General features: G+C 47.9%; 1 protein-coding gene across 1 annotated transcript in view; it reads left to right on the plus strand.

Moving 5' to 3' along the window:
* zbtb16a (zinc finger and BTB domain containing 16a) overlaps window positions 1-23,145 on the plus strand; it is a gene marked incomplete at both ends in the record, with an annotated part of 106,944 nt that overhangs the window by 70,125 nt on the left and 13,674 nt on the right. The window contains one exon of the mRNA XM_080528058.1: window positions 13,195-13,281. Coding sequence (XP_080384184.1) covers window positions 13,195-13,281 — 87 coding nt within the window. The remainder of the gene's footprint in view (window positions 1-13,194; window positions 13,282-23,145) is intronic.

The raw sequence follows: 23,145 nt of genomic DNA on the forward strand, positions 1-23,145 counted from the left end.
TTCTAACGTCACGATATCTGACCTGGGGTCTGTACTGTACAGACTGTCTGTCATAGCCCTGCCTATATCTGGGGTCTGTACTGTAAGGGCTGTCATAGCCCTGCCTAGCCCTATATCTGAGGTCTGTACTGTAAAGGCTGTCTGTCATAGCCCTGCCTAGACCTATATCTGAGGTCTGTACTGTAAAGGCTGTCTGTCATAGCCCTGCCTAGACCTATATCTGGTCTGTACTGTAAAGGCTGTCATAGCCCTGTCTAGCCCTATATCTGAGGTCTGTACTGTAAAGGCTGTCTGTCATAGCCCTGCCTAGACCTATATCTGGGGTCTGTACTGTAAGGTGACTGGGAGCTCCAGAGAGGAACAGGGCAGCAGATCAGGAATGTGTGTCACGCCGTTGTAAAAAGTTTTAGTGAGGAAGTTAACTGCCCGTTACGCTGTCCACTTTTGTAAAGAAAGGAGGTTTATGGATGTGACTTTCTTTTTTCCCCCTCTCTTCCATATCTCTCTCTCTCTCTCTCTCTCCCTGTCTCTTTCTCTGTCTCTCTCATTCCCTATTCCTCCTTTTTTTCGATCTTCGAAGGAAAGATTATGGCTCTGACACCCCCACTCAGAAAAACAAATGACTTAATGGAAAAGAGCTAACCTCCTTTTGTGTCATTTGGCAGATCCGTTAGCCAAAAGGCTGTTTTTTTGTGTTTTTTTAGACTTTTTAAGGTGAAGTATTCCACTAAATACTTCTACGTGTGGAATTCGTATAATTGATTTTCGCTTCCCGTTTGAAGTTGTTCTGTAATTATCTTTTATACGCGGCAGTTTGGCTAACTGGGTGAAAAAAAATCATTTTTGGATCTGAACGAAATAAACAAGTATGTAAATCTGTGCACCTGAGTGCAGTTAAACGCTGCGTGTTTTCAGCATTTCCTGTTGTTTGGCTTTTTGGACTTCCTATTATCTCTCCTCTTGGCGTATCTGACGTTGTTTCTGTTGGCCGGCCGAGACGCTGGCCTGGCGGGACACACATCTACCCGTACACACATTTCACAAACTGTTCTTGTTGTCTTCTTCTGGATAATCTATTCAGTCTGGATTAATAAAACCTTTCAGATTCATGACTGAACTACAATATAGTTTCCTCTGGATAATCTGTTCAGTCTGGATTAATAAAACCTTTCAGATTCATGACTGAACGACAATATAGTTTCCAAGTCTCCCCTCAAAAAACTAACTGACAGTTGATCATTTTCATCATTACTGTGTCATATCATTCCAGAGTCATTAGAGGATATCTAAGGCTTCCCTCCCAAACTGTTTCCCTCCTTTTTTTCCTGTGTCACATTTACTGTCCCGGAGGTCATTGTGTTGCTTGCTGTTACCCCCTTTAGCCCAGACCCCCCTCCCTCCCTCCAGCCCCCCCCCACCAGGCCCTCTGACTAGCCTTAATAAACCAAGGAGTGGCTTTGACAACGTGTGACTTGAAAGCAGGAAATAATGGGCCCTAAATGCTAAAACAGGTTATTGACCTGGGAGAGAGAGAGAGAGAGAGAGAGTGAGGGGGGGGAAGAGAGAGAGGGGATAGAGAGAGAGGGAGAGGGAGGGAGAGGGAGAGAGGGAGGGGGAGAGAGAGAGAGGGAGGGAGAGAGAGAGAGAGAGGGAGAAAGAGACATGCAAGCAGCAGGCATTGCCACCGGTTTCACCTTTCCATCCCTGTGGCCATTTTGTTTGACTGTACAGGGAGGAGGAGAGAGAGGGAGAGAGTCATTGTGATTCTGTGAGGGTGTGCCTTCGTCAGGACCTGGTGTCTGGAGCATTTCAATGCTTTTGAAATCACTCTCTCTCACGCCAACGGGAACCTGGTGGTAGCAGCCCTGCGTACGCCTCTGTTATGACCCCAGGTGTTAGTCTGTCGTTACGTTACAACACCGGGGGCTGTCTGTCCTCAGTGTCTTGTCAGTGATTGATTCTCAGCGGTTTGAGACTCTTTTCCACTTTGCCGCTTACTTCTTTCTGACTGGTTCTGTCCGAATGCTTCTGCATTTCAAATGTGTTTGTGGAACCCTGTGCTTCACACAGTCACATGTTTCTTCCCTCCAGGCCGAATATAAAACAAGTAAATGACAACCGAAACCACCGACCTCCCTCCTTCCTTCCCTCCCTCCCTCCCTCCCTCCCTTCCACAACCTCCCATCCCTTTCTCCCTGGCCATAAAGGCATTTACTGCACTGTAAAAGGGATGTCAATTGCTGTATCCAGCAGGCTCTTGCTGTGGTCTGCGGTGGTCGAGGCGGGGGTGAGGGTTCACCACATGGTCAGACTCTCAGGTTTTTAGTCTAACAGTTAAATGGAAGATAGAAGAAGAAGAGAAAGTCGCTAGGCTATCTTATCACTCCACTAGTTATCGATCAGCTCCCGGCAGATCAAAAGAAGCGGTGATGTCTGGGGTAACATTCCACGGCCTCGTTAGGGGTCAAAGGTGAAATGGTGTGACTCTCTCTTTACTGGAGATAGTTTGATAGAGCCAGACGCATCGTTGCCAGTGTGTACTACTACTACGGTACTACGGCACGGATGGGGCTTTCTCTCCTCTGGGTATCAGCCATCGGCCATTTTGTAAAACGCTATAAAACTGCCACGGCCGTTTCTTAATTTGGACCTCCACATTTTGGCAGGGGTCCCCCGTAGTGGAGAGTGTCCAGTAGCTATTAATACCAGGCCCTACCGGCCCCCGTGAGTTATGGCCCACGGCGGTGTTGGAGGTGGGGGGGGGGTGCAGGGAAAGGGGGGGTGCAGGGAAAGGGGGGGTGCAGGGAAAGGGGGGGTGCAGGGAAAGGGGGGGTGCAGGGAAAGGGGGGGTGCAGGGAAAGGACCTCAGGAGGTCTCTACCCATCCTCCTCCTCATTTCCTGCCAGTTCACACCAGGCCAGGCTCGGCCAGGTTCCTCACAGCGCCAGCTCCCGCTTCCTCCTGCTGCACCTTGAAGAGTTAAGAGGCCCTTTGTGTCCAGGAGAGCCGAGGCTCGGGGGGGGGCGGGGGGGCGGAGGGGGGGCACGCCGACCTGTCATAGCTTAGAAACACCCCCCTAACCCCCCCCAACTAGACGAACCCCCCCCCCCCCCCCCCCCCCCCCCCAGAAGAAACAAGGGAGTGCAGGAACATCTGAAAACACATGGGACCTTTCACCTCTGGGGTACGGGGGGAGAGGGGGCTGAGGTAGATGTTTCCCCTCGTAGTGGCGGTAGACATAGATAGATATCACAGGGCTCTGTTTGAGACGGAGGATGTTTTGGCTCTGGTTGAGGATGGAGCGTAGTGTGTGTGCGCGTGTGCGTGTGCGTGTGCATTAGTGTGTGTTTCTGCTCATGCTCTCTCATGCTAGCCTTCAGAACGCAGAGACAAGGCCGAGGCTAGCGACTACACAAGGCTGTCTGACGTCAAGCCTGGGATGGAGGGAGGAGGGAGGGAGGGAGGTGGGGGGGTGTTGTGGACTGAGATGCCCCCGGTCTCCCCAGGGCAAGAGCAGTGAAATGGCTTCATTGTACAAGGGAGGAAAGAGGAGAAAAAGAGAGGGAGAGAGAGAGGAAGAAAAAAAGAGAAAAAATCGTGTCTGTGACCTACTGGACAACAAATTGGTTTGCAGCAGAATGGATTAAGAGATGAGCAGCAGGAAAACAAGGGTGACGGATTGTACTGCAGCGCCATTTTGAGTGTGTGTGCGTGTGTGTGTGTGTGTGCGTGTGTGGGTGTGGGTGTGGGTGTGGGTGCGTGTGTGTGTGTGTGTGTGTGTGTCTCTCTTTCTGTGTGTGTGTGTGTGTCGTGTGTGTCTCTCTCTCTCTGTGTGTGTGTCTCTCTCTCTGTGTGTGTGGTTGTGTGTCGTGTGTGTGTGTGTGTGTGTGTGTGTGTGTGGCAAGTCAATATTTGTCTGATTTCCTGCTCCCCAGACAGCCCCGCGCTGAGCAGCAGACCATAAAGCTGTCAAATGTGCCCCGAATATTCTGTCTTTATCTGCTGTTCTTTATTTCCTTTCTTCCCTGTTGATAACAACATCACCAGCTAACCAGCGCTTTGTCTCTCTGTCAGGACTAGCTAACCAGCGCTGTGTCTCTCTGTCAGGACCAGCTAACCAGCGCTGTGTCTCTCTGTCAGGACCAGCTAACCAGCGCTGTGTCTCTCTGTCAGGACTAGCTAACCAGCGCTGTGTCTCTCTGTCAGGACTAGCTAACCAGCGCTGTGTCTCTCTGTCAGGACTAGCTAACCAGCGCTGTGTCTCTCTGTCAGGACTAGCTAACCAGCTAACCAGCGCTGTGTCTCTCTGTCAGGACTAGCTAACCAGCGCTGTGTCTCTCTGTCAGGACCAGCTAACCAGCTAACCAGCGCTGTGTCTCTCTGTCAGGACCAGCTAACCAGCGCTGTGTCTCTCTGTCAGGACCAGCTAACCAGCTAACCAGCGCTGTGTCTCTCTGTCAGGACTAGCTAACCAGCTCTGTCTCTCTGTCAGGACTAGCACCAGAAACACAGGTTATATATATAAAATAACGCACACGCACACACATACACACAGTCACAGTTAGTCTGCCTGCAGGCTTGCCAGTGCCTGTCTGTGTGTGTGTGTGTATCATACCATATTATGTGTCTGTTATACAATAATACTACTACTAATAATAGTCATAATAATGACTAATAATGACTATGTGTGTGTGTGTGTGTGTGTGCGCGGGCCTGTGTGTGTGTGTGTGTGTGTGTGCGTGCCTGTCTGCATGCCTGTGTGTGTGCGCGTGCGCGCCTGTGTATCGTGTGTGTGTGTGTGTCATGTCTGTGTGTGTGTGTGTGTGTGTGTGTGTATCGTGTGTGTGTGTGTGTCATGTGTGTGTGTGTTATGAGAGGAGCCCAGGCTGTGCAGCAGGAGGGTTTTAGTCTTGGTTGATAAAAAAGAGAAAGCGTCTCTCCGCCCGCGGTGCCGATCTCTGAGGGAACACGCAGTCCTCACACACACACACACACACACACACACACACGCAGGCCTGTCCTCTCTGGCAGCTCTGCGCTGTTCTGAGGCTGATAAGAGGGTAGTGTAAATAAAACTGTACAGCACAGCTCGTTACCGCTGAAGGGAGGGAGGGAGGGAGGGAGGGAGGGAGGAGAGGGAGGGGAGGAGAGGGAGGGAGGGAGGGAGGGGAGGAAAAGAGAAGGAGAGCGTGGTGTCTGTACTCATTGTTCTGACGGCACTCTGTGTGTCTTTTTTTATGGATTTTGTGCTGTTTTTTTGGGTACTGAGTGTACTGTGTCTTACGTAACGCGTGTGTGGAGGGTGTGTGTGTGTGTGTGTGTGTGTGTGTGTGTGTGGAGGGTGAGCCCAGCAGCCAGGCGCTGTTGTTGTTGGTGCTGCTGCTGTGTTTGTCTGCTGGAGGATTCTTTTTTTGTGCTCTCTCTCTCTCTCTGTTTCTCTGTCTCTCTCTCTCTCTCTCTCTCTCTCTGTCTCTCTCTGTCTCTCTCTGTCTCTCTCTCTCTGTCTCTCTCTCTCTCTCTCTCTCTCTCTGTCTCTCTGTCTCTCTCTCTCTCTGTCTCTCTCTCTCTGTCTCTCTCTCTCTCTCTGTCTCTCTCTCTCTCTCTCTCTCTCTGTCTCTCTCTCTCTCTCTCTGTCTCTGTCTTTCTCTCTCTCTCTCTCTCTCTCTCTCTCTCTCTCTCTCTGTCTCTGTCTCTCTCTGTCTCTCTCTCTCTGTCTCGGCCTCTCTCTCTCTCTGTCTCTCTCTGTCTCTCTCTGTCTCTCTCTCTCTGTCTCGGCCTCTCTGTCTCTCTCTCTCTCTCTCTCTCTCTCTCTCTCTCTCTCTGTCTCGGCCTCTCTCTCTGTCTCGGCCTCTCTCTCTCAGCCTCTCTCTCTCTTCTCTCTCTCTCAGCCTCTCTCTCTCGGTCTCTCTCTCTCCCTCTCGGTCTCTCTCTCCCCCTCTCTCCCCGTCTCTCTCTCTCTCTCTCTCAGCCTCTCTCTCTCCCCGTCTCTCTCTCTCTCTGTTCATAAAAGGAACAGACTGCATATCTCCTCAGTCTGATGAGAAGGGCTGTTGAATGGCGGCGAGGTCATGTGATCACAGCGGAGGCTGAGCTCTGTGTTTCTGTGGCTCAGTACATCTGCCCCCCTCACCCCCCCACCACCACATCACCCCCCCCTGCCCCCCTCACCCCCCCCCCCCCCCCAGCACATCACCCCCCCACCCCTGCCCCCCTCACCCCCCTCCCACCACATCACCCCCCACCCCTGCCCCCCCCCCCCCCCCGCCCCCCCTAGACATGCGTGAGCAGCAGGCCTCCCTCTCTCCCTCGCCACCATAAACAAACGGTCCTTCTTCTTCTTCTTCTTTTGAAACACCAAAGTCCCGCTGCCCGCAAACACTTGTGCAATATCCCAAAGGAGGAAGCGAAAAGGGAAGAGTTGTCAGTGGCACGTGTCACAGCACCACGTCCCCCCTCTGTACCCCCCCCCCCCCCCCGTTTCCCCTGGTTATTAGAGGCAACAGTTGTGCAAGGTCCATTATGTCAGCTCCCTCCTGGCCCGGGTTGTGGCAACTCTGAAGGAGGAGGAGGAAGTGGGAGTTGAAAGAACAATTATTTTATTGCCGTGTCTTTTTTAAGCGGCTATTTTGAGACGCTTGAGCCGGTGCCACCATGGTCCAGAGGGTCCGGGGGGGGGGGGGGGGGGTGTGTGTGTGTGTGTGTGTGTGTGTGCCATGTAGGTGTGTTTCCTCACCCCCCCCCCCCTTCCCCCTCTCTGTCTGGCTAACGAGACGCCTACTATTGATCAAAGGGAAAGAGGTGAAAATGTATCTCTTTCATTTGGGGTTGGGGTTTAGGTTTCTGGGCTGCCTGGGTGTTGCGGCCCCTCTGCCCTCTCCTCCGGCTCCGTTAGCGACCTCAGCCAATCAGGGGCCGTGCGTGTTGTTGTCCTCCTAGAGAGTCGATATCACACACCGACGCTTCCTGTGACGATTTATGTTCCTGTGCTCCGCCACAGGCCAGTTTATCACACAGCTGGGGTTTCCCTGGGGGACTGGCAGGGGTGCTGGGCTGGGCTGCTGGTTCACTGGTTCACTAACCCCTCTGGTGTCCTCTAGGAGAGATACTGTTGGCCTCTGGACAGTTTAATGAGGATGGGGTCATATCTGAGTTGACTGAGATGAGTCAGTTGAAGGATGTTATTCAGCGGGTTATATTGAATAATCTTCATAAGTGAGTCTCGGGAAGACAGGAGCTGTGGGAAGATGATTTTTATTAATGCAAATTTAAGAACAGAGATTTCTGTCTAGATCTCACCCAAATACCGCTCTCTCCCTCTCCAAAGTTTAAGCATCTCTTTACCTGACTAATCGTCGCCATATGCTCGAGTCTGTGTTAAACACCGCAGACCAGACAGACGCTGTGTTTGAAATATGCATTGAAGAAAATCTTGGGTATTAGCATTAGCTAATTAGTATCATTTCTGGTCAAGGTCAATTTCTGGTCCCTGCTGTCGAAGTGGAGTATGACATGAAAGGACTGGTACAGTACACTACACTACATGTTGAAGTGCACTAGTCACATTACACTACATTGTGAGCTTAGAATGATAAGGTTCTATCTCCGTTTAGAATGATAAGGTTCTATCTCCGTTTAGAATGATAAGGTTCTATCTCCGTTTAGAATGAGAAGGTTCTATCTCCGTTTAGAATGATAAGGTTCTATCTCCGTTTAGAATGATAAGGTTCTATCTCTGTTTAGAATGATAAGGTTCTATCTCTGTTTAGAAAGATAAGGTTCTATCTCTGGTTAGAATTATAAGGTTCTATCTCCGTTTAGAATGATAAGGTTCTATCTCCGTTTAGAATGATAAGGTTCTATCTCCGTTTAGGGCAGTTCAGAGATATTGAGCGTCAAAGTTTTTACATTCCATTATGTTTTGTGAGATGGAACCTTTGTGTTTTATTAATTACTAACAAAAAAATGTCAACATTTTAAAAAAGAACACCACACAGCCATTAATAAACCTAATGGATCAGATTATGTAAAGAAAAAACTCAATTTTGACAAAAATGGAGATAGAACCTTATAATTCTAACGTCACGACATGTTGAAGTGCACTAGTCACATGACACTACATGTTGAAGGGCACTAGTCACATGACACTACATGTTGAAGGGCACTAGTCACATGACACTACATGTTGAAGGGCACTAGTCTCATTACACTACATGTTGAAGTGCACTAGTCACATTACACTACATCTACCATCTAGACAATTTGATGGCAGCTACTAGATTGTAAACACAAGTGCAATATTGAAATACAACTGTGAACATTCTAAACCTGCTAACTGCGACACTTTAATGAATGTGCAACAATACTATGTGCAATATGACAACCCGTGTGTACATAAGGTTCAGAGATTGGAAATGTTAGGATATTTATAGCATAGCATAGAGTACATCACAGCGTTTTATTGTATAGTAGTATAGTATAGTAGATAGTGTACATAGCCTTTATTTATGTAAACCAGCTCTTTTCCCTTTTTTTATTTTACCCTTGGCCCTCTTGTTTTTAGTCTTTTTTCCAAGCACCAGGGGAGCCCCCCCTCCTAAATTTCGTTGTATGGTACCTGTACTGTATTAATGACAATAAAGACCATTCATTCATTCACTACATGATGAAGTGCACTAGTCTCATGACACTACATGTTGAAGTGTACTAGTCACATGACACTACATGTTGAAGGGCACTAGTCACATGACACTACATGTTGAAGTGTACTAGTCACATGACACTACATGTTGAAGTGCACTAGTCACATGACACTACATGTTGAAGTGCACTAGTCACATGACACTACATGTTGAAGTGCACTAGTCACATGACACTACATGTTGAAGTGTACTAGTCACATGACACTACATGTTGAAGTGCTCTAGTCACATGACACTACATGATGAAGTGTACTAGTCACATGACACTACATGTTGAAGTGCACTAGTCACATGACACTACATGTTGAAGGGCACTAGTCACATGACACTACATGTTGAAGTGCACTAGTCACATGACACTACATGTTGAAGGGCACTAGTCACATGACACTACATGTTGAAGGGCACTAGTCACATGACACTACATGTTGAAGTGCACTAGTCACATGACACTACATGTTGAAGTGCACTAGTCACATGACACTACATGTTGAAGTGCACTAGTCACATGACACTACATGTTGAAGTGCACTAGTCACATGACACTACATGTTGAAGTGCACTAGTCACATGACACTACATGTTGAAGTGCACTAGTCACATGACACTACATGTTGAAGTGTACTAGTCACATTACACTACATGTTGAAGGGCACTAGTCACATGACACTACATGTTGAAGTGTACTAGTCACATGACACTACATGTTGAAGTGCACTAGTCACATGACACTACATGTTGAAGTGCACTAGTCACATGACACTACATGATGAAGTGCACTAGTCACATGACACTACACATAACTGTCCACAAGTTTACTTTGGCTGGCGTTCAGCCCCTCCCTCGTTCATCGTGTCAGTCAGGGTGTACAGTACACGTGTCAGTCAGGGTGTACTGTACACGTGTCAGTCAGGGTGTACAGTACACGTGTCAGTCAGGGTGTACAGTACACGCTGTGCTGCGTGTCAGTCAGGGTGTACAGTACACGCTGTGCTGCAATGTCACCGCTGTTGCAAAACAGTCAATGGGTTTGTCTCCATTTCATCGTGATCATAGTTTATTCAACAGAGAAGTGACTTCCTGTTTTGATCATCTGTCCTCTGGCAATGCGGTGAACACCGTAACCCTGGGAGACGAGACCAAGAGCAGCTAAGGAAGGACAGGTCTGAGATCAGGAGCTAACAGCAGGAGCTAAGGACATGTCTGAGATCAGGAGCTAAGGACAGGTCTGAGATCAGGAGCTAACAGCAGCCAACGACAGGTCTGAGATCAGCAGCTAACTGCAGGAGCTAAGGACAGGTCTGGGATCAGGAGCTAACAGTAGACAGCAGCTAAGGGCAGGTCTGGGGTCAGGAGCTAACAGCAGCTAAGGGCAGGTCTGGGGTCAGGAGCTAACAGCAGCTAAGGACTAGTGTTGTTCCGATACTAGTATCGGCATGGCCACCGATACGCACAAAAATGCTGGTATCGGTATCGGCGAGTACTTTACAAAAACGTTTTATTTATTTTTCTTTTTTTACTTAAGTTTTACAAAAACTTTACGAGTTTTACAAAGGGTTTGAGCAGTGCCAGACTAAGTGTTAGCAATAATTTTACATCGAGGTGAGTATGCGGCTCAAAAAACATGTTTTTTGGTTTTGTTTTTTCAAACGCCGTGGTATCGGATCGGTACTCGGTATCGGCAAGTACTGCACGGTCAGGTATCGGTATCGGTATCGGGATCAAAAAATGGTATCGGAACAACACTACTAAGGACAGGCCTGAGATCAGGAGCTAACAGCAGCTAACAGGAGCTAACAGGAGACAGGAGCTAAGGACAGGTCTGAGATCTGCAGTCAGGCACCTGTGGCATCAGGGTGTGTGTGGCATGCTTGTGTGGCCAGGGTGTCAAACCTGATTCACTCTCCCATAGCTCCCTCTGTATGCTAGCTCCCATAGCTCCCTCTGTATGCTAGCTCCCATAGCTCCCTCTGTATGCTAGCTCCCATAGCACCGATATAATAGCATACGATATAAACAGTCATAATTCTGTTATATTTTCATTCAGTTTGTAAGGCCTAAAGATAATCTAGTTTTGTATTTTGTACATTTCTGTTGTGTTGGAGCGTCAAACCATTGTTTTTGTGATATAAACATGTACGACCCAATAATAATATTTGAATAATAATATACGATAGAAACAATAAAGTATCTCTCCTCTATCTGGCTATCCTACCCTCTAATCGTCTTTTATCCATCTGTCCATCCCACTATCTCTCTTTCTTTTCACTACCTACCCAACATTATCTCTTCCTTTCACCAGCCTCTCCTGTTCCACTCAGTATAGCCCTCCCTGACTAACCTCTCAGTATAACCCTCTCTGACTAACCTCTCAGTATAACCCTCTCTGACTAACCTCTCAGTATAGCCCTCCCTGACTAACCTCTCAGTATAACCCTCTCAGTATAACCCTCCCTGACTAACCTCTCAGTATAGCCCTCCCTGACTAACCTCTCAGTATAGCCCTCCCTGACTAACCTCTCAGTATAGCCCTCCCTGACTAACCTCTCAGTATAACCCTGACTAACCTCTCAGTATAACCCTCCCTGACTAACCTCTCAGTATAACCCTCCCTGACTAACCTCTCAGTATAGCCCTCCCTGACTAACCTCTCAGTATAGCCCTCTCTGACTAACCTCTCAGTATAGCCCTCTCTGACTAACCTCTCAGTATAGCCCTCCCTGACTAACCTCTCAGTATAACCCTCCCTGACTAACCTCTCAGTATAACCCTGACTAACCTCTCAGTATAGCCCTCCCTGACTAACCTCTCAGTATAGCCCTCTCTGACTAACCTCTCAGTATAGCCCTCCCTGACTAACCTCTCAGTATAGCCCTCCCTGACTAACCTCTCAGTATAACCCTCCCTGACTAACCTCTCAGTATAACCCTCCCTGACTAACCTCTCAGTATAGCCCTCCCTGACTAACCTCTCAGTATAACCCTCTCTGACTAACCTCTCAGTATAGCCCTCCCTGACTAACCTCTCAGTATAACCCTGACTAACCTCTCAGTATAGCCCTCCCTGACTAACCTCTCAGTATAACCCTCCCTGACTAACCTCTCAGTATAACCCTGACTAACCTCTCAGTATAGCCCTCCCTGACTAACCTCTCAGTATAGCCCTCTCTGACTAACCTCTCAGTATAACCCTGACTAACCTCTCAGTATAGCCCTCCCTGACTAACCTCTCAGTATAACCCTGTCTGACTAACCTCTCAGTATAGCCCTCCCTGACTAACCTCTCAGTATAGCCCTCTCTGACTAACCTCTCAGTATAGCCCTCCCTGACTAACCTCTCAGTATAGCCCTCTCTGACTAACCTCTCAGTATAGCCCTCCCTGACTAACCTCTCAGTATAACCCTCCCTTACTAACCTCTCAGTATAGCCCTCCCTGACTTAACCTCTCAGTATAGCCCTCTCTGACTAACCTCTCAGTATAGCCCTCTCTGACTAACCTCTCCTTGCTGCCATAATAAGACTCTCATTTTCTTCTTTTTCATTTTCTTTTCTCGTTTTTCTTGCCAGCAAATCAATGTATCGGCCCAACCATCTTTAAACCTTTTCCTCGACCAATATAAGACTTTGCAAGCCCATAATATAATTTCTTCTGGAACTTTATTTTTCTAATGTGTATAACTAGTACTATAATGTTTGTGTATGTGTCTATTATTGTGTCTATATTCCTGAAGAAGGTCTATGACCTATGAAAGCTTGCAATAAGCTACGTTGTTTTTTGAACAGATTTGAGTGTGTGGATGCAGTTTTTTTGCACTCTGTTGATACTCTTCAGCTGCAGCACCTCAGCTAAGTCTGATCACAGCTGAGCGGTGGGATTTTCGCTATTATGTACCTGTCTATATTAACACTCTGGGGTTGTGTTGCAGCTGGGGACCATCGTGTGTGTACTTGTCTATATTAAATACATATATAATAATAATAATAATCATTTTATTTGTTTTGCACCTTTAATTAAAAAATTATCTCAGAGTGCTACAGAGAGAAAAAAAAAAGACAACCGTAAAAACATAAGTTAAAACAACCTAAAAGCATTATAAGTTAAAAACATAGTAAAAAAACAAACAAAATAAATCACAAGAATGAACACAGGTTCAGCAGTCAAAGGCCTTTTTGAATAAAAAGGTTTTTAGGCCTGTCTTAAAAGAGTCCAGGCTCTGTACTGCCCTTAGCTGGCTAGGAAGGCTGTTCCACAGGCTCTGTACTGCCCTTAGCTGGCTAGGAAGGCTGTTCCACAGGCTCTGTACTGCCCTTAGCTGGCTAGGAAGGCTGTTCCACAGGCTCTGTACTGCCCTTAGCTGGCTAGGAAGGCTGTTCCACAGGCTCTGTACTGCCCTTAGCTGGCTAGGAAGGCTGTTCCACAGGCGCGGCGCAGCCGAACAGAATATGTATATTCTATATATTAAACATAGGGTATATATCTGTGTTTGTGTTGCAGCTGGGGAGAAGGCCATCGTGTGTGACCAGTGTGGCGCTCAGTTCCAGAAGGAGGACGCGCTGGAGGCCCACCGACAGATCCACACAGGTAGGACCCACCTGACCCTAACCCTTACACACATCCAGGCCTGCAACCGAGCCACATCCCAATGAGCGGGCCGGCACCTTGCGTGGCAGCTTGCCGCCATTGGTGTGTGAATGTGTGTGTCAATGAGAGGCCGTTGTAAAGCGCTTTGGAATAAGGCGCTATCTAAGTACAGTCCATTTACATGTACATGTAGTGCTCTGAGTTTAAATGTCTAAGACCTGCACAGAAGGGCCAGGTTGATAGCCGTAAAAAGACTAAACTAAATAAATGTCAGAACATCACGTCAAGTTACATCGCTGTGCTTGTTGACCTGATGGTATGATATATGATACATTGAGGTTAAATATGAAATCAGACACAGGGACATTTTAAATTGGAAGGATTTCAAGTTTTCATAGTGAGACCCATAGTGATGCTCTCCTCCCCCTGAAACCAGAACCAGCGGAAAGACCCCAGAAATAGACAGCCTATAATAAGCCTTAGCATTAACACACAGCTATCCCCACAGCTAGCCCACAGCTAGCCCACAGCTAGCCCCACAGCTAGCCCCACAGTTAGCCCCACAGCTAACCACACAGCTAACCCACAGCTAGCCCCACAGCTAGCCCACAGCTAGCCCACAGCTAGCCCCACAGCTAGCCCCACCACTAGCCCCACAGCTAACCACACAGCTAACCACACAGCTAACCCACACATCTAGCCCTGGTTTCCGGTGAAAGCCGACCTCCTGAGTCATGGTCATCATGCTAGCTGGCTCGCCCGCCTGGAGTCTCTCCTGGCTCACTCGGGGGGGGGGGGGGGGGATGCCAGTGAGGGCGAGGGACCCCCCCAGATCTGGGGGCTTCCAGCTGCTGGCTGGGGGGGGGGGGGGGGTGGGGGAGGGGGGGCCTGGGGGATCACCTCAGCTCAGTTGATCCTGGGTGGGTAAATAAAGCAGTGGTAATCAGGGCTGGAGGAGGAGGAGGTGGCTGGGCTTGGCAGGACAGGATGTTTATCAGCAGCATGATGATGATGATGATGATGATGATGATGATGTTGATGGTGCCAGGAACCAGATCTTTCTAGCACATTCAGGAAGCCCCCCCCCTCCCCCCCCCCCTCCCTCCACACTGATGCTAGTATGCGTGAGCTGTCCTTAATTTAGGAGAGGGGTCGACTCGGATTACACCTCTTTCTTGGCACAGGTTCGGTGTGTGTGTGTGTGTGTGTGTGTGTGTGTGTGTGTGTGTGTGTGTGTGTGTGTGTGTGGCGCAGATAGCCACCTCCTCAAGTGTGTGTTGCATTGATGCGTGCAGCGAGACCCTCCAGTTTCAGCCATACGTACTATCACTCTGCACTTCTGACTCCAAACCAGCCTTAACCCTGACCCTCCTCTCAAACCAGCCTTAACCCTGACCCTCCTCTCAAACAAGCCTTAACCCTGACCCTCCTCTCAAACCAGCCTTAACCCTGACCCTCCTCTCACACAAGCCTTAACCCTGACCCTCCTCTCAAACCAGCCTTAACTCTGACCCTCCTCTCAAACAAGCCGTAACCCTGACCCTCCTCTCAAACCAGCCTTAACCCTGACCCTCCTCTCAAACAAGCCTTATAACCCTGACCCTCCTCTCAAACAAGCCTTAACCCTGACCCTCCTCTCAAACCAGCCTTAACCCTGACCCTCCTCTCAAACCAGCCTTAACCCTGACCCTCCTCTCAAACCAGCCTTAACCCTGACCCTCCTCTCAAACCAGCCTTAACCCTGACCCTCCTCTCAAACCAGCCCTAACCCTGACCCTCCTCTCAAACAAGCCTTAACCCTGACCCTCCTCTCAAACAAGCCTTAACCCTGACCCTCCTCTCAAACCAGCCTTAACCCTGACCCTCCTCTCAAACCAGCCTTAACCCTGACCCTCCTCTCAAACAAGCCTTAACCCTGACCCTCCTCTCAAACCAGCCTTAACCCTGACCCTCCTCTCAAACCAGCCTTCACCCTGACCCTCCTCTCAAACCAGCCTTAACCCTGACCCTCCTCTCAAACAAGCCTTATAACCCTGACCCTCCTCTCAAACAAGCCTTAACCCTGACCCTCCTCTCAAACCAGCCTTAACCCTGACCCTCCTCTCAAACAAGCCTTAACCCTCCTAACACTAGAACAGCCCTGCCTGTCGTACCTACTATAAGAGCCGCCTCGGGGGTCAAATGACCATAGTCTTTACAATGGGAAGCTGCTACTGACACACAACGACCACTAGTTGGCACGTCATGTAAATTAGCCTGCCTCCTACACAGAAAAACGACAAAATAGCTTCATACTAGCTTATCCTGATGTGGTTTAGAAAATGTAAGGATACTGGGTGGTAGAACGCACATGTCTAGGAGAAGTCATGAAAGGAGGGTCCTGAAATTTGATCGATCGAGTGCAAAGCATTATTTTGTACTCACAGGGTCAAATGACCCCACCCATACCATGGCTGTTCTAGTATTAATGACCCCACCCATGGCTGTTCTAGTGTTAATGACCCCACCCATGACTGTTCTAGTGTTAATGACCCCACCCATGGCTGTTCTAGTGTTAATGACCCCACCCATGACTGTTCTAGTGTTAATGACCCCACCCATGGCTGTTCTAGTGTTAATGACCCCACCCATGGCTGTTCTAGTGTTAATGACCCCACCCATGGCTGTTCTAGTGTTAATGACCCCACCCATGGCTGTTCTAGTGTTAATGACCCCACCCATGGCTGTTCTAGTGTTAATGACCCCACCCATGACTGTTCTAGTGTTAATGACCCCACCCATGGCTGTTCTAGTGTTAATGACCCCACCCATGGCTGTTCTAGTGTTAATGACCCCACCCATGGCTGTTCTAGTGTTAATGACCCCACCCATGGCTGTTCTAGTGTTAATGACCCCACCCATGGCTGTTCTAGTGTTAATGACCCCACCCATGACTGTTCTAGTGTTAATGACCCCACCCACGTCTGTTCTAGTGTTAATGACCCCACCCATGGCTGTTCTAGTGTTAATGACCCCACCCATGGCTGTTCTATTGTTAATGACCCCACCCATGACTGTTCTAGTGTTAATGACCCCACCCATGGCTGTTCTAGTGTTAATGACCCCACCCATGGCTGTTCTAGTGTTAATGACCCCACCCATGACTGTTCTAGTGTTAATGACCCCACCCATGACTGTTCTAGTGTTAATGACCCCACCCATGGCTGTTCTAGTGTTAATGACCCCACCCATGGCTGTTCTAGTGTTAATGACCACACCCAACCTCTCAAAGTGGTTTGACAGAAGCCTTTATTTATATCCTCACAAAACTAGAATTTTCAAGTGAAAAAAATCAATCACAGCTATTAACATACTCTCACATTCTGAGTATCTATTAGTATTAATGGTCTATTAGTGTTATTGTTGTTGAATCGGGAGGTTTGCACCAGCCAATCACAGCCAACCCTCCATCACAACCAGGTTAGCACCAGCCAACCCTCCATCACAACCTGCAACGAATAGTGGACTGCTGATTCACATGCTTAGTATTCAAATGTATTGATTGTAAGTCGCTTTGGAATAAGGCGTCTGCTAAATGCCAAAAATGTAAATGTAACCAGGTTTGCACCAGCCAACCCTCCATCAGAACCAGGATGTTTAGTTTAGTTTTTCAGCACACATGAAACAAGGAGGGAAGGCAGCCCAGAAGGCTTGTACATAGTTATTGTACATAGCTCCTCTCTCGTCATTAGCCAGGTTTCACTATAAGGCAAGGCAAGGCACGTTTATTTGTACAGCACATTTCATACAACAGGGGCAATTCAAAGTGCTTTACATACATTATTTAAAAATACAGCAAGAGGAGCATAAGAAAATAACAATTACAATGAATAAAAGCAAATATAAGAAGTAAATAGATAAAACATTTAATAAGACAATAGTTAATGGAAAAAAAGGTGAAGGTTTTTAGCTTAGATTTAAATATTTTAAGGGTTTGGGCCTGTTTGATTTCTTCAGGGAGTTTGTTCCAGGAGCATGCGGCAGCGTGACTGAAAGCTGCTGCACCGTGTTTTGTTTTCAGTCTTGGAATGATTAGCTGATTAGCCTCAGCTGACCTTAGGGACCTTGCGGGAATATAGGGTGGGAGGGGATCTGATATGTATTTTGGTCCAAGACCATTTTGTGATTTGTATGTAATTAGGAAGTACTTTGAATTCAGTTCTGGTAGCCAGTGCAGGGATCTCAGGATTGGTGTAATGTGTTCAAATATATAACACAAAGAACACTCCATACATGTAAATAACATAAAATAAACCACAAACAAAACCATATCCACGTTCTTCCCTCCCTGGACATAATGAAGACATCCCCCGCCCCCCCCCCCCCCCCCCGCCTTCCTTTCTTGACAGGCATGTCTCGGGGCTAGCCCCACTTGAGTTTGAGTTGAGCAGCCCCCTTATTTGACAGGGGGAAGGAGGAGGGGGGGGGGTGGGGGGGTAGGGAGGGGTGGGGGGGCCTCCGGAGGGGCCTCCTAGACCAATCTGGGTCTCGGGGTAAAGAGGGGTTAAACGGGGCTAATGATCAGACAGGCAGACCAGCGGAAGGCAGATCTAAATATAGTCTGGTCACAGTCTCCCAGCCAGGCCAGGAGCAGCAGGCCTCAGCTCCCCCGAGGCCGACCAGGCTTATACTTTAAAATGTGCTCTTCTAACGCATGGCTGGGCTGATACGCTCACTCTCTCTCTCTCTCCCTCTCTCTCTCTCTCCTTCTCCTTCTGTCTCCCTCTCTCTCTCCTTCTCTCTCTCTCTCTCCCTCTCCTTCTCTCTCTCTATCTCTCTCCCTCTCTCTCTCTCCTTCTCTCTCTCCCTCTCCCTCTCCCTCTCCCTCTCCCTTTCCCTCTCTCTCTCTCTCCCTCTCCCTCTCCTTCTCCCTCTCTCTCTCTCTCTCCCTCTCCCTCTCCTTCTCCCTCTCCCTCTCTCTCTCTCCTTCTCTCTCTCCCTCTCTCTCTCTCTCTCCCTCTCCCTCTCCTTCTCTCTCCCTCTCTCTCTCTCTCCTTCTCCTTCTCTCTCTGTCTCTCTCTCCTCTCCCCCCCTCCTCTCGCTCCCTCCATCTCTCAATATGCTCACCCATATGCTTAGCTTTACTCCGTCTTCCAACCAGTCTTGGAAAATGGGTTATCACCAGGGGTGCACATAACTGGTGCGCCAGTGCGCATGTGTCGCCAAAATGCATGCTGCGCGGAAGATCAGCGGCATGAACGCGCTCTTGCGCACCAACAGCTGGAAGCGCTGGGAGAGGAATTTACTTCCTCAAAATCCAACTGCTGACTGCTGCATCACTGCAAGCCCCGTAACGCCATCACAACGACCACGGCGACTCCCCTCACGAAAACATTCGGAAAGTATCGTAACTTGTACTTTCATTCCGCGTATCGCGTATCGCACGGTTATCACGGTTATCACGCCGACACGTGAAAATTCAGTCCCAAACGACTCGTCGCTAAAAGGAAAAACAACACCAAGGGACTTCACGTTTCTTTTCTCTGAAGCTTTCAAACGTTCAGACGTTTGTTTTACAGCTTCATTATCGCACCTAGACCCCTGACCCAGGGAATATGGTTGGGAATTCTATTAGAAAAAAAAAAATGACTTTGTTGCACAATCAAAATAATGAGCTATTTAAAGTGATAGCCTACAACATCCTCTACCATGGTTGAAATTGAGGACAGTGATAACTTACAGCAGTCAAGAGAGCAGTGATGATGATGATTAAGCTTGTGAGAGCAGTGATGATGATGATTAAGCTTGTAGCATAAATAAATGCTTAGGCTGTAACTTTTTGTTGAAAAGTTGATTTCAGTGTTTACAGAACAGAGCAGTGCTTAAAGAGATGTCAGTTGATTTCATTGTGTTTAAAGAACAGACATTCAGTTAGTGCTTAAAGAGATGTCAGTTGATTTTATTGTGTTTAAAGGAGTCTGACAGACTTTCATGCTTAAAGAGCAGTCATTTGATTTTGCATTTGTTTCTTTTGTTTTGCACACAATCATTTGTTCGTTCATCTTTATTTATGAATAAATGTCGTTTTGCTAATATAAGTTATCCATGTATCCCTTTTTTATCCATCCTGTGGGACGGGTCGTGACTCGCGAGCTCGGGGAGCACCAAGCAGCATCCCTAGGTGCTCCTCTGAGCACTGGCCCCAAAAAGTTATGTGCACCCCTGGTTATCACCTAATTCTGTCGTGTGTGTCCGTGTGTGTGTGTCTGTGTGTCTGTGTGTGTGTGTGTGTGTGTGTGACTGGGCATAGCATACTGTACACAGTAAGGAAAATAATTGGTTCAAACATTGACAACAACTCACCATGCACACATCACCTGCTAACAACACTTCCAGTAAGCGTGAGTCATGTAAGGTGAGATCCAAAGGTGAGCAGTGAGTAATACCTCTTCTCTCCAAACAAACACAAACTCACGTTGTAAACAGGGGTTATTCATGTTCACCTACTTCACTGTACGAACGTAACCCTGACCCTAACTCATTAGACAGCTGCTGCTGTGTCTGATACAACCATACAGAAACAGTACTAATGTTACTTAACAGCAAGCAATGCTCCCCCTCCCTCCCTCCTTCCTTTCCCATGCCCCCCTCCCTCTCCCTTTCCCATGGTCCAGTGGCTGTGTGACTCAGGTGTTGCACCCGCTGTATAAATAGTTAATGACCGCAGGCATGGAGGTGGTGTTTACGATAGGCAGAGTTTTCAGCGGCGTTGTAAACATCCAGGTCTCAGTTACGCTGCTGGCCGGGCGACAGAGGGACAGAGGGACAGAAGGACAGAGAGACAGAGGGTACAGAAGGACAGAGAGACAGAGGGTACAGAAGGACAGAGGGACAGAGGCCTCTGAAATACTCACCTAGCCCCCCCTCACCTAGCTCCCCCTGCCTCTGAAATACTCACCTCGACCCCCCTGACACTGAAATACTCACCTCGACCCCCCTGACACTGAAATACTCACCTCGACCCCCCTGACACTGAAATACTCACCTAGCTCCCTCCCCTAGCCCCCCCTGCCTCTGAAATACTCACCTAGCTCCCTCCCCTACCCCCCCCTGCCTCTGAAATACTCACCTAGCCCCCCCTGCCTCTGAAATACTCACCTAGCCCCCCCTGCCTCTGAAATACTCACCTAGCCCCCTCTGCCTCTGAAATACTCACCTAGCCCCCCTGCCTCTGAAATACTCACCTAGCCCCCCTGCCTCTGAAATACTCCCCTAGCCCCCCCTGCCTCTGAAATACTCACCTAGCCCCCCCTGCCTCTGAAATACTCCCCTAGCCCCCCTGCCTCTGAAATACTCCCTGTCAAGTAGTCTGGTAATGAATGGCATCACCAGAACCCACTGCAGTCCAGAGCAGGGCTTGTCATGTGACAGCTGAATGTATGATTGACAGAACAGAGGAATAATAATATAGTTTATAAATGAGATATATCCTAGTCATACTGTACTAATGTTGGGCTGTATCTCACATACTGTACTTTGTCCTCTGACCACCACATTTCACAATGACAGTCTTGTACAGTGTGGACAGTCGAACATTAAAAAAAGAGAAAAGCTATCGGAGGAGGAAAAACACTGTGGACCATCAAAGCCAGATGTTATCTAAGCGGCCTCTTGGCAGCGCGGGGTGTTGTTCTCAAATGACAATATTTGGCCCTGAAGTCATGCCCATTTCTGGGTAATGCCGACTCCTTCAATGGGCACTATTGTGGCGTCCCTTCTGGCTGGTTGACGTCAGACACATCAGCTGCCGCGGTGCTCTAACCACTCAGTCTCTCTGCCGGGGGACAGACAGACAGACAGACAGACAGGGCCGGGGCTGATAGCTATCTAGCATTTCTCAGTATTAGCAGCGTTAGTTGTGAACACATTACACTGTACACGCTACACTACACTGCACATGACATTATACATTATCTTCCTGCAGTTTAAGGCTTAAGGGGAATGCAGATTGATATATGATAGGTATGATATGTACATAGATAGACAGATAGATAGACAGACAGATAGATAGGTACATAGATACAGTAGGTAGATACAGACAGACAGAGATATGAACTAGCAGGTTGAGATGAACATGAACAACTGGTGCAGCAGCCAGCCACCTGTCAGAACAGAACAAACAGTCAGAACAGAACAAACAGTCAGAACAGAACAGAACAGAACAGAACAGAACAGAACAGAACAGTTATCCAAAAACACAAAAGCCAGGGGGACTTGATCCTGTTATCTGTTTAGTGATGCAATCTATTTCCTCATCAGGCTAATAGATTAGCATTGAGGCCTCTCGTCTCTCTTAAGCTCAGACATCGATTCTGGCAGCGCGTCTCCTCATGCCCTGACCCGGGGGGGGGGGGGGTGTGTGTATCAGCGTTGGCCTGGCCGCGGGCCTGTGTGCCAGGGACTCGGAGAACAACAACATCATGCTCACAGGGTGTTCATGCGCTGCCCCAGCAGACCACGCAGGTCTGACCTACTTCTCTCTCAGGGCAGGCCAACCTGACTTCCCTACAGCAGAGTCTCTCTTACTTAGCTCCAGGGGTTAGTCCACACCCTAGCTAACCCTAGCTAACTTCCCTACATACAGAGTCTCTCTTACTTAGCTCCAGGGTTTATTCCACACCCTAGCTAACTAGCTAACGTCACCACTTGTGAATCGCATTAGTAGGCCTACTCTAGCATCGGACGTCGCTAATTCGGCTAAAAGGTTAGCGATTCTCTCTGAGGGCAGGCCAACCTGACTTCCCCTACAGACAGAGTCGCTCTTACTGAGCTCCAGGGTTTAGTCTGTAGTCCACACCCTAGCTAACTAGCTAACGTGGGGTCATCCCTATGTTCCCCGGGTCCTATGTTCCCCGATTTCTTTGCTCCGCTTCCGAAAAAGGGTTCTATGTTCCCCGCTTCCGAAAAAGGGTCCTATGTTCCCCGCTCCAGGAAAAGGGTCCTATGTTCCCCGGGTCCTATGTTCCCCGCTCCCGAAAAAGGGTCCTATGTTCCCCGCTCCAGCGAGTTAACGTGACGTCATAATGCTCCGTGTTGATGAGTGTAACTCCCTAGATTTTTCGAGATGGAATTGAAAATCTTATATTCCTAAAAGAACACCAGTGACAGTGTATATATATATATATATATATATATATATATATATATATATATATACACATTATTAAATATTTGTTCTATATTTTTGTCAAACGAAATCAAATAAATACAGTAGAGATATCAATCCAAAATATAGGCTTTTATTGCAACCAACTAATTAAACTATGTTTGTGCATATGGTTCAATTCACTTCAAACAGTAAACCTAAATAATAACAATAACAATAATAATTAAATTAGGCCAATAATAATAATAACAACAACATAGGCCTACTGGACAACATATTTACTTCAAACAGTAAACCTAAATAATAACAATAACAATAATAATTAAATTAGGCCAATATTAATAATAATAACAACAACAACAACATAGGCCTACTGGACAACATAATAACCTCCTCCTGATTATTTGTTTGAAAAGTGCTATCCAAATAAAGGTGCATAAATGCAAAAATCAAACAAAAAAAAGGGAACAAAAGTCTACCCCTTTCGATCTAGCCCATAAGGACGCTACGGCTGACAGCCCTCCAGTACGAAGCCAGATGTCTGAGGCCCTGAATATATTGTTCTTTCAGCCTCAGTAGACGGGAGCGGGGACCATAGGACCCGGGGAACATAGGACCCTTTTTCTGGAGCGGGGAACATAGGACCCGGGGAACATAGGACCCTTTTTCGGAAGCGTGGAACATAGGACCCTTTTTCGGAAGCGGGGAACCGGGGAACA

The sequence above is a fragment of the Nansenia antarctica genome (genome assembly GCF_963989245.1).
Source record: "Nansenia antarctica genome assembly, chromosome: 4".
Lineage (NCBI taxonomy): Eukaryota > Metazoa > Chordata > Actinopteri > Argentiniformes > Microstomatidae > Nansenia > Nansenia antarctica.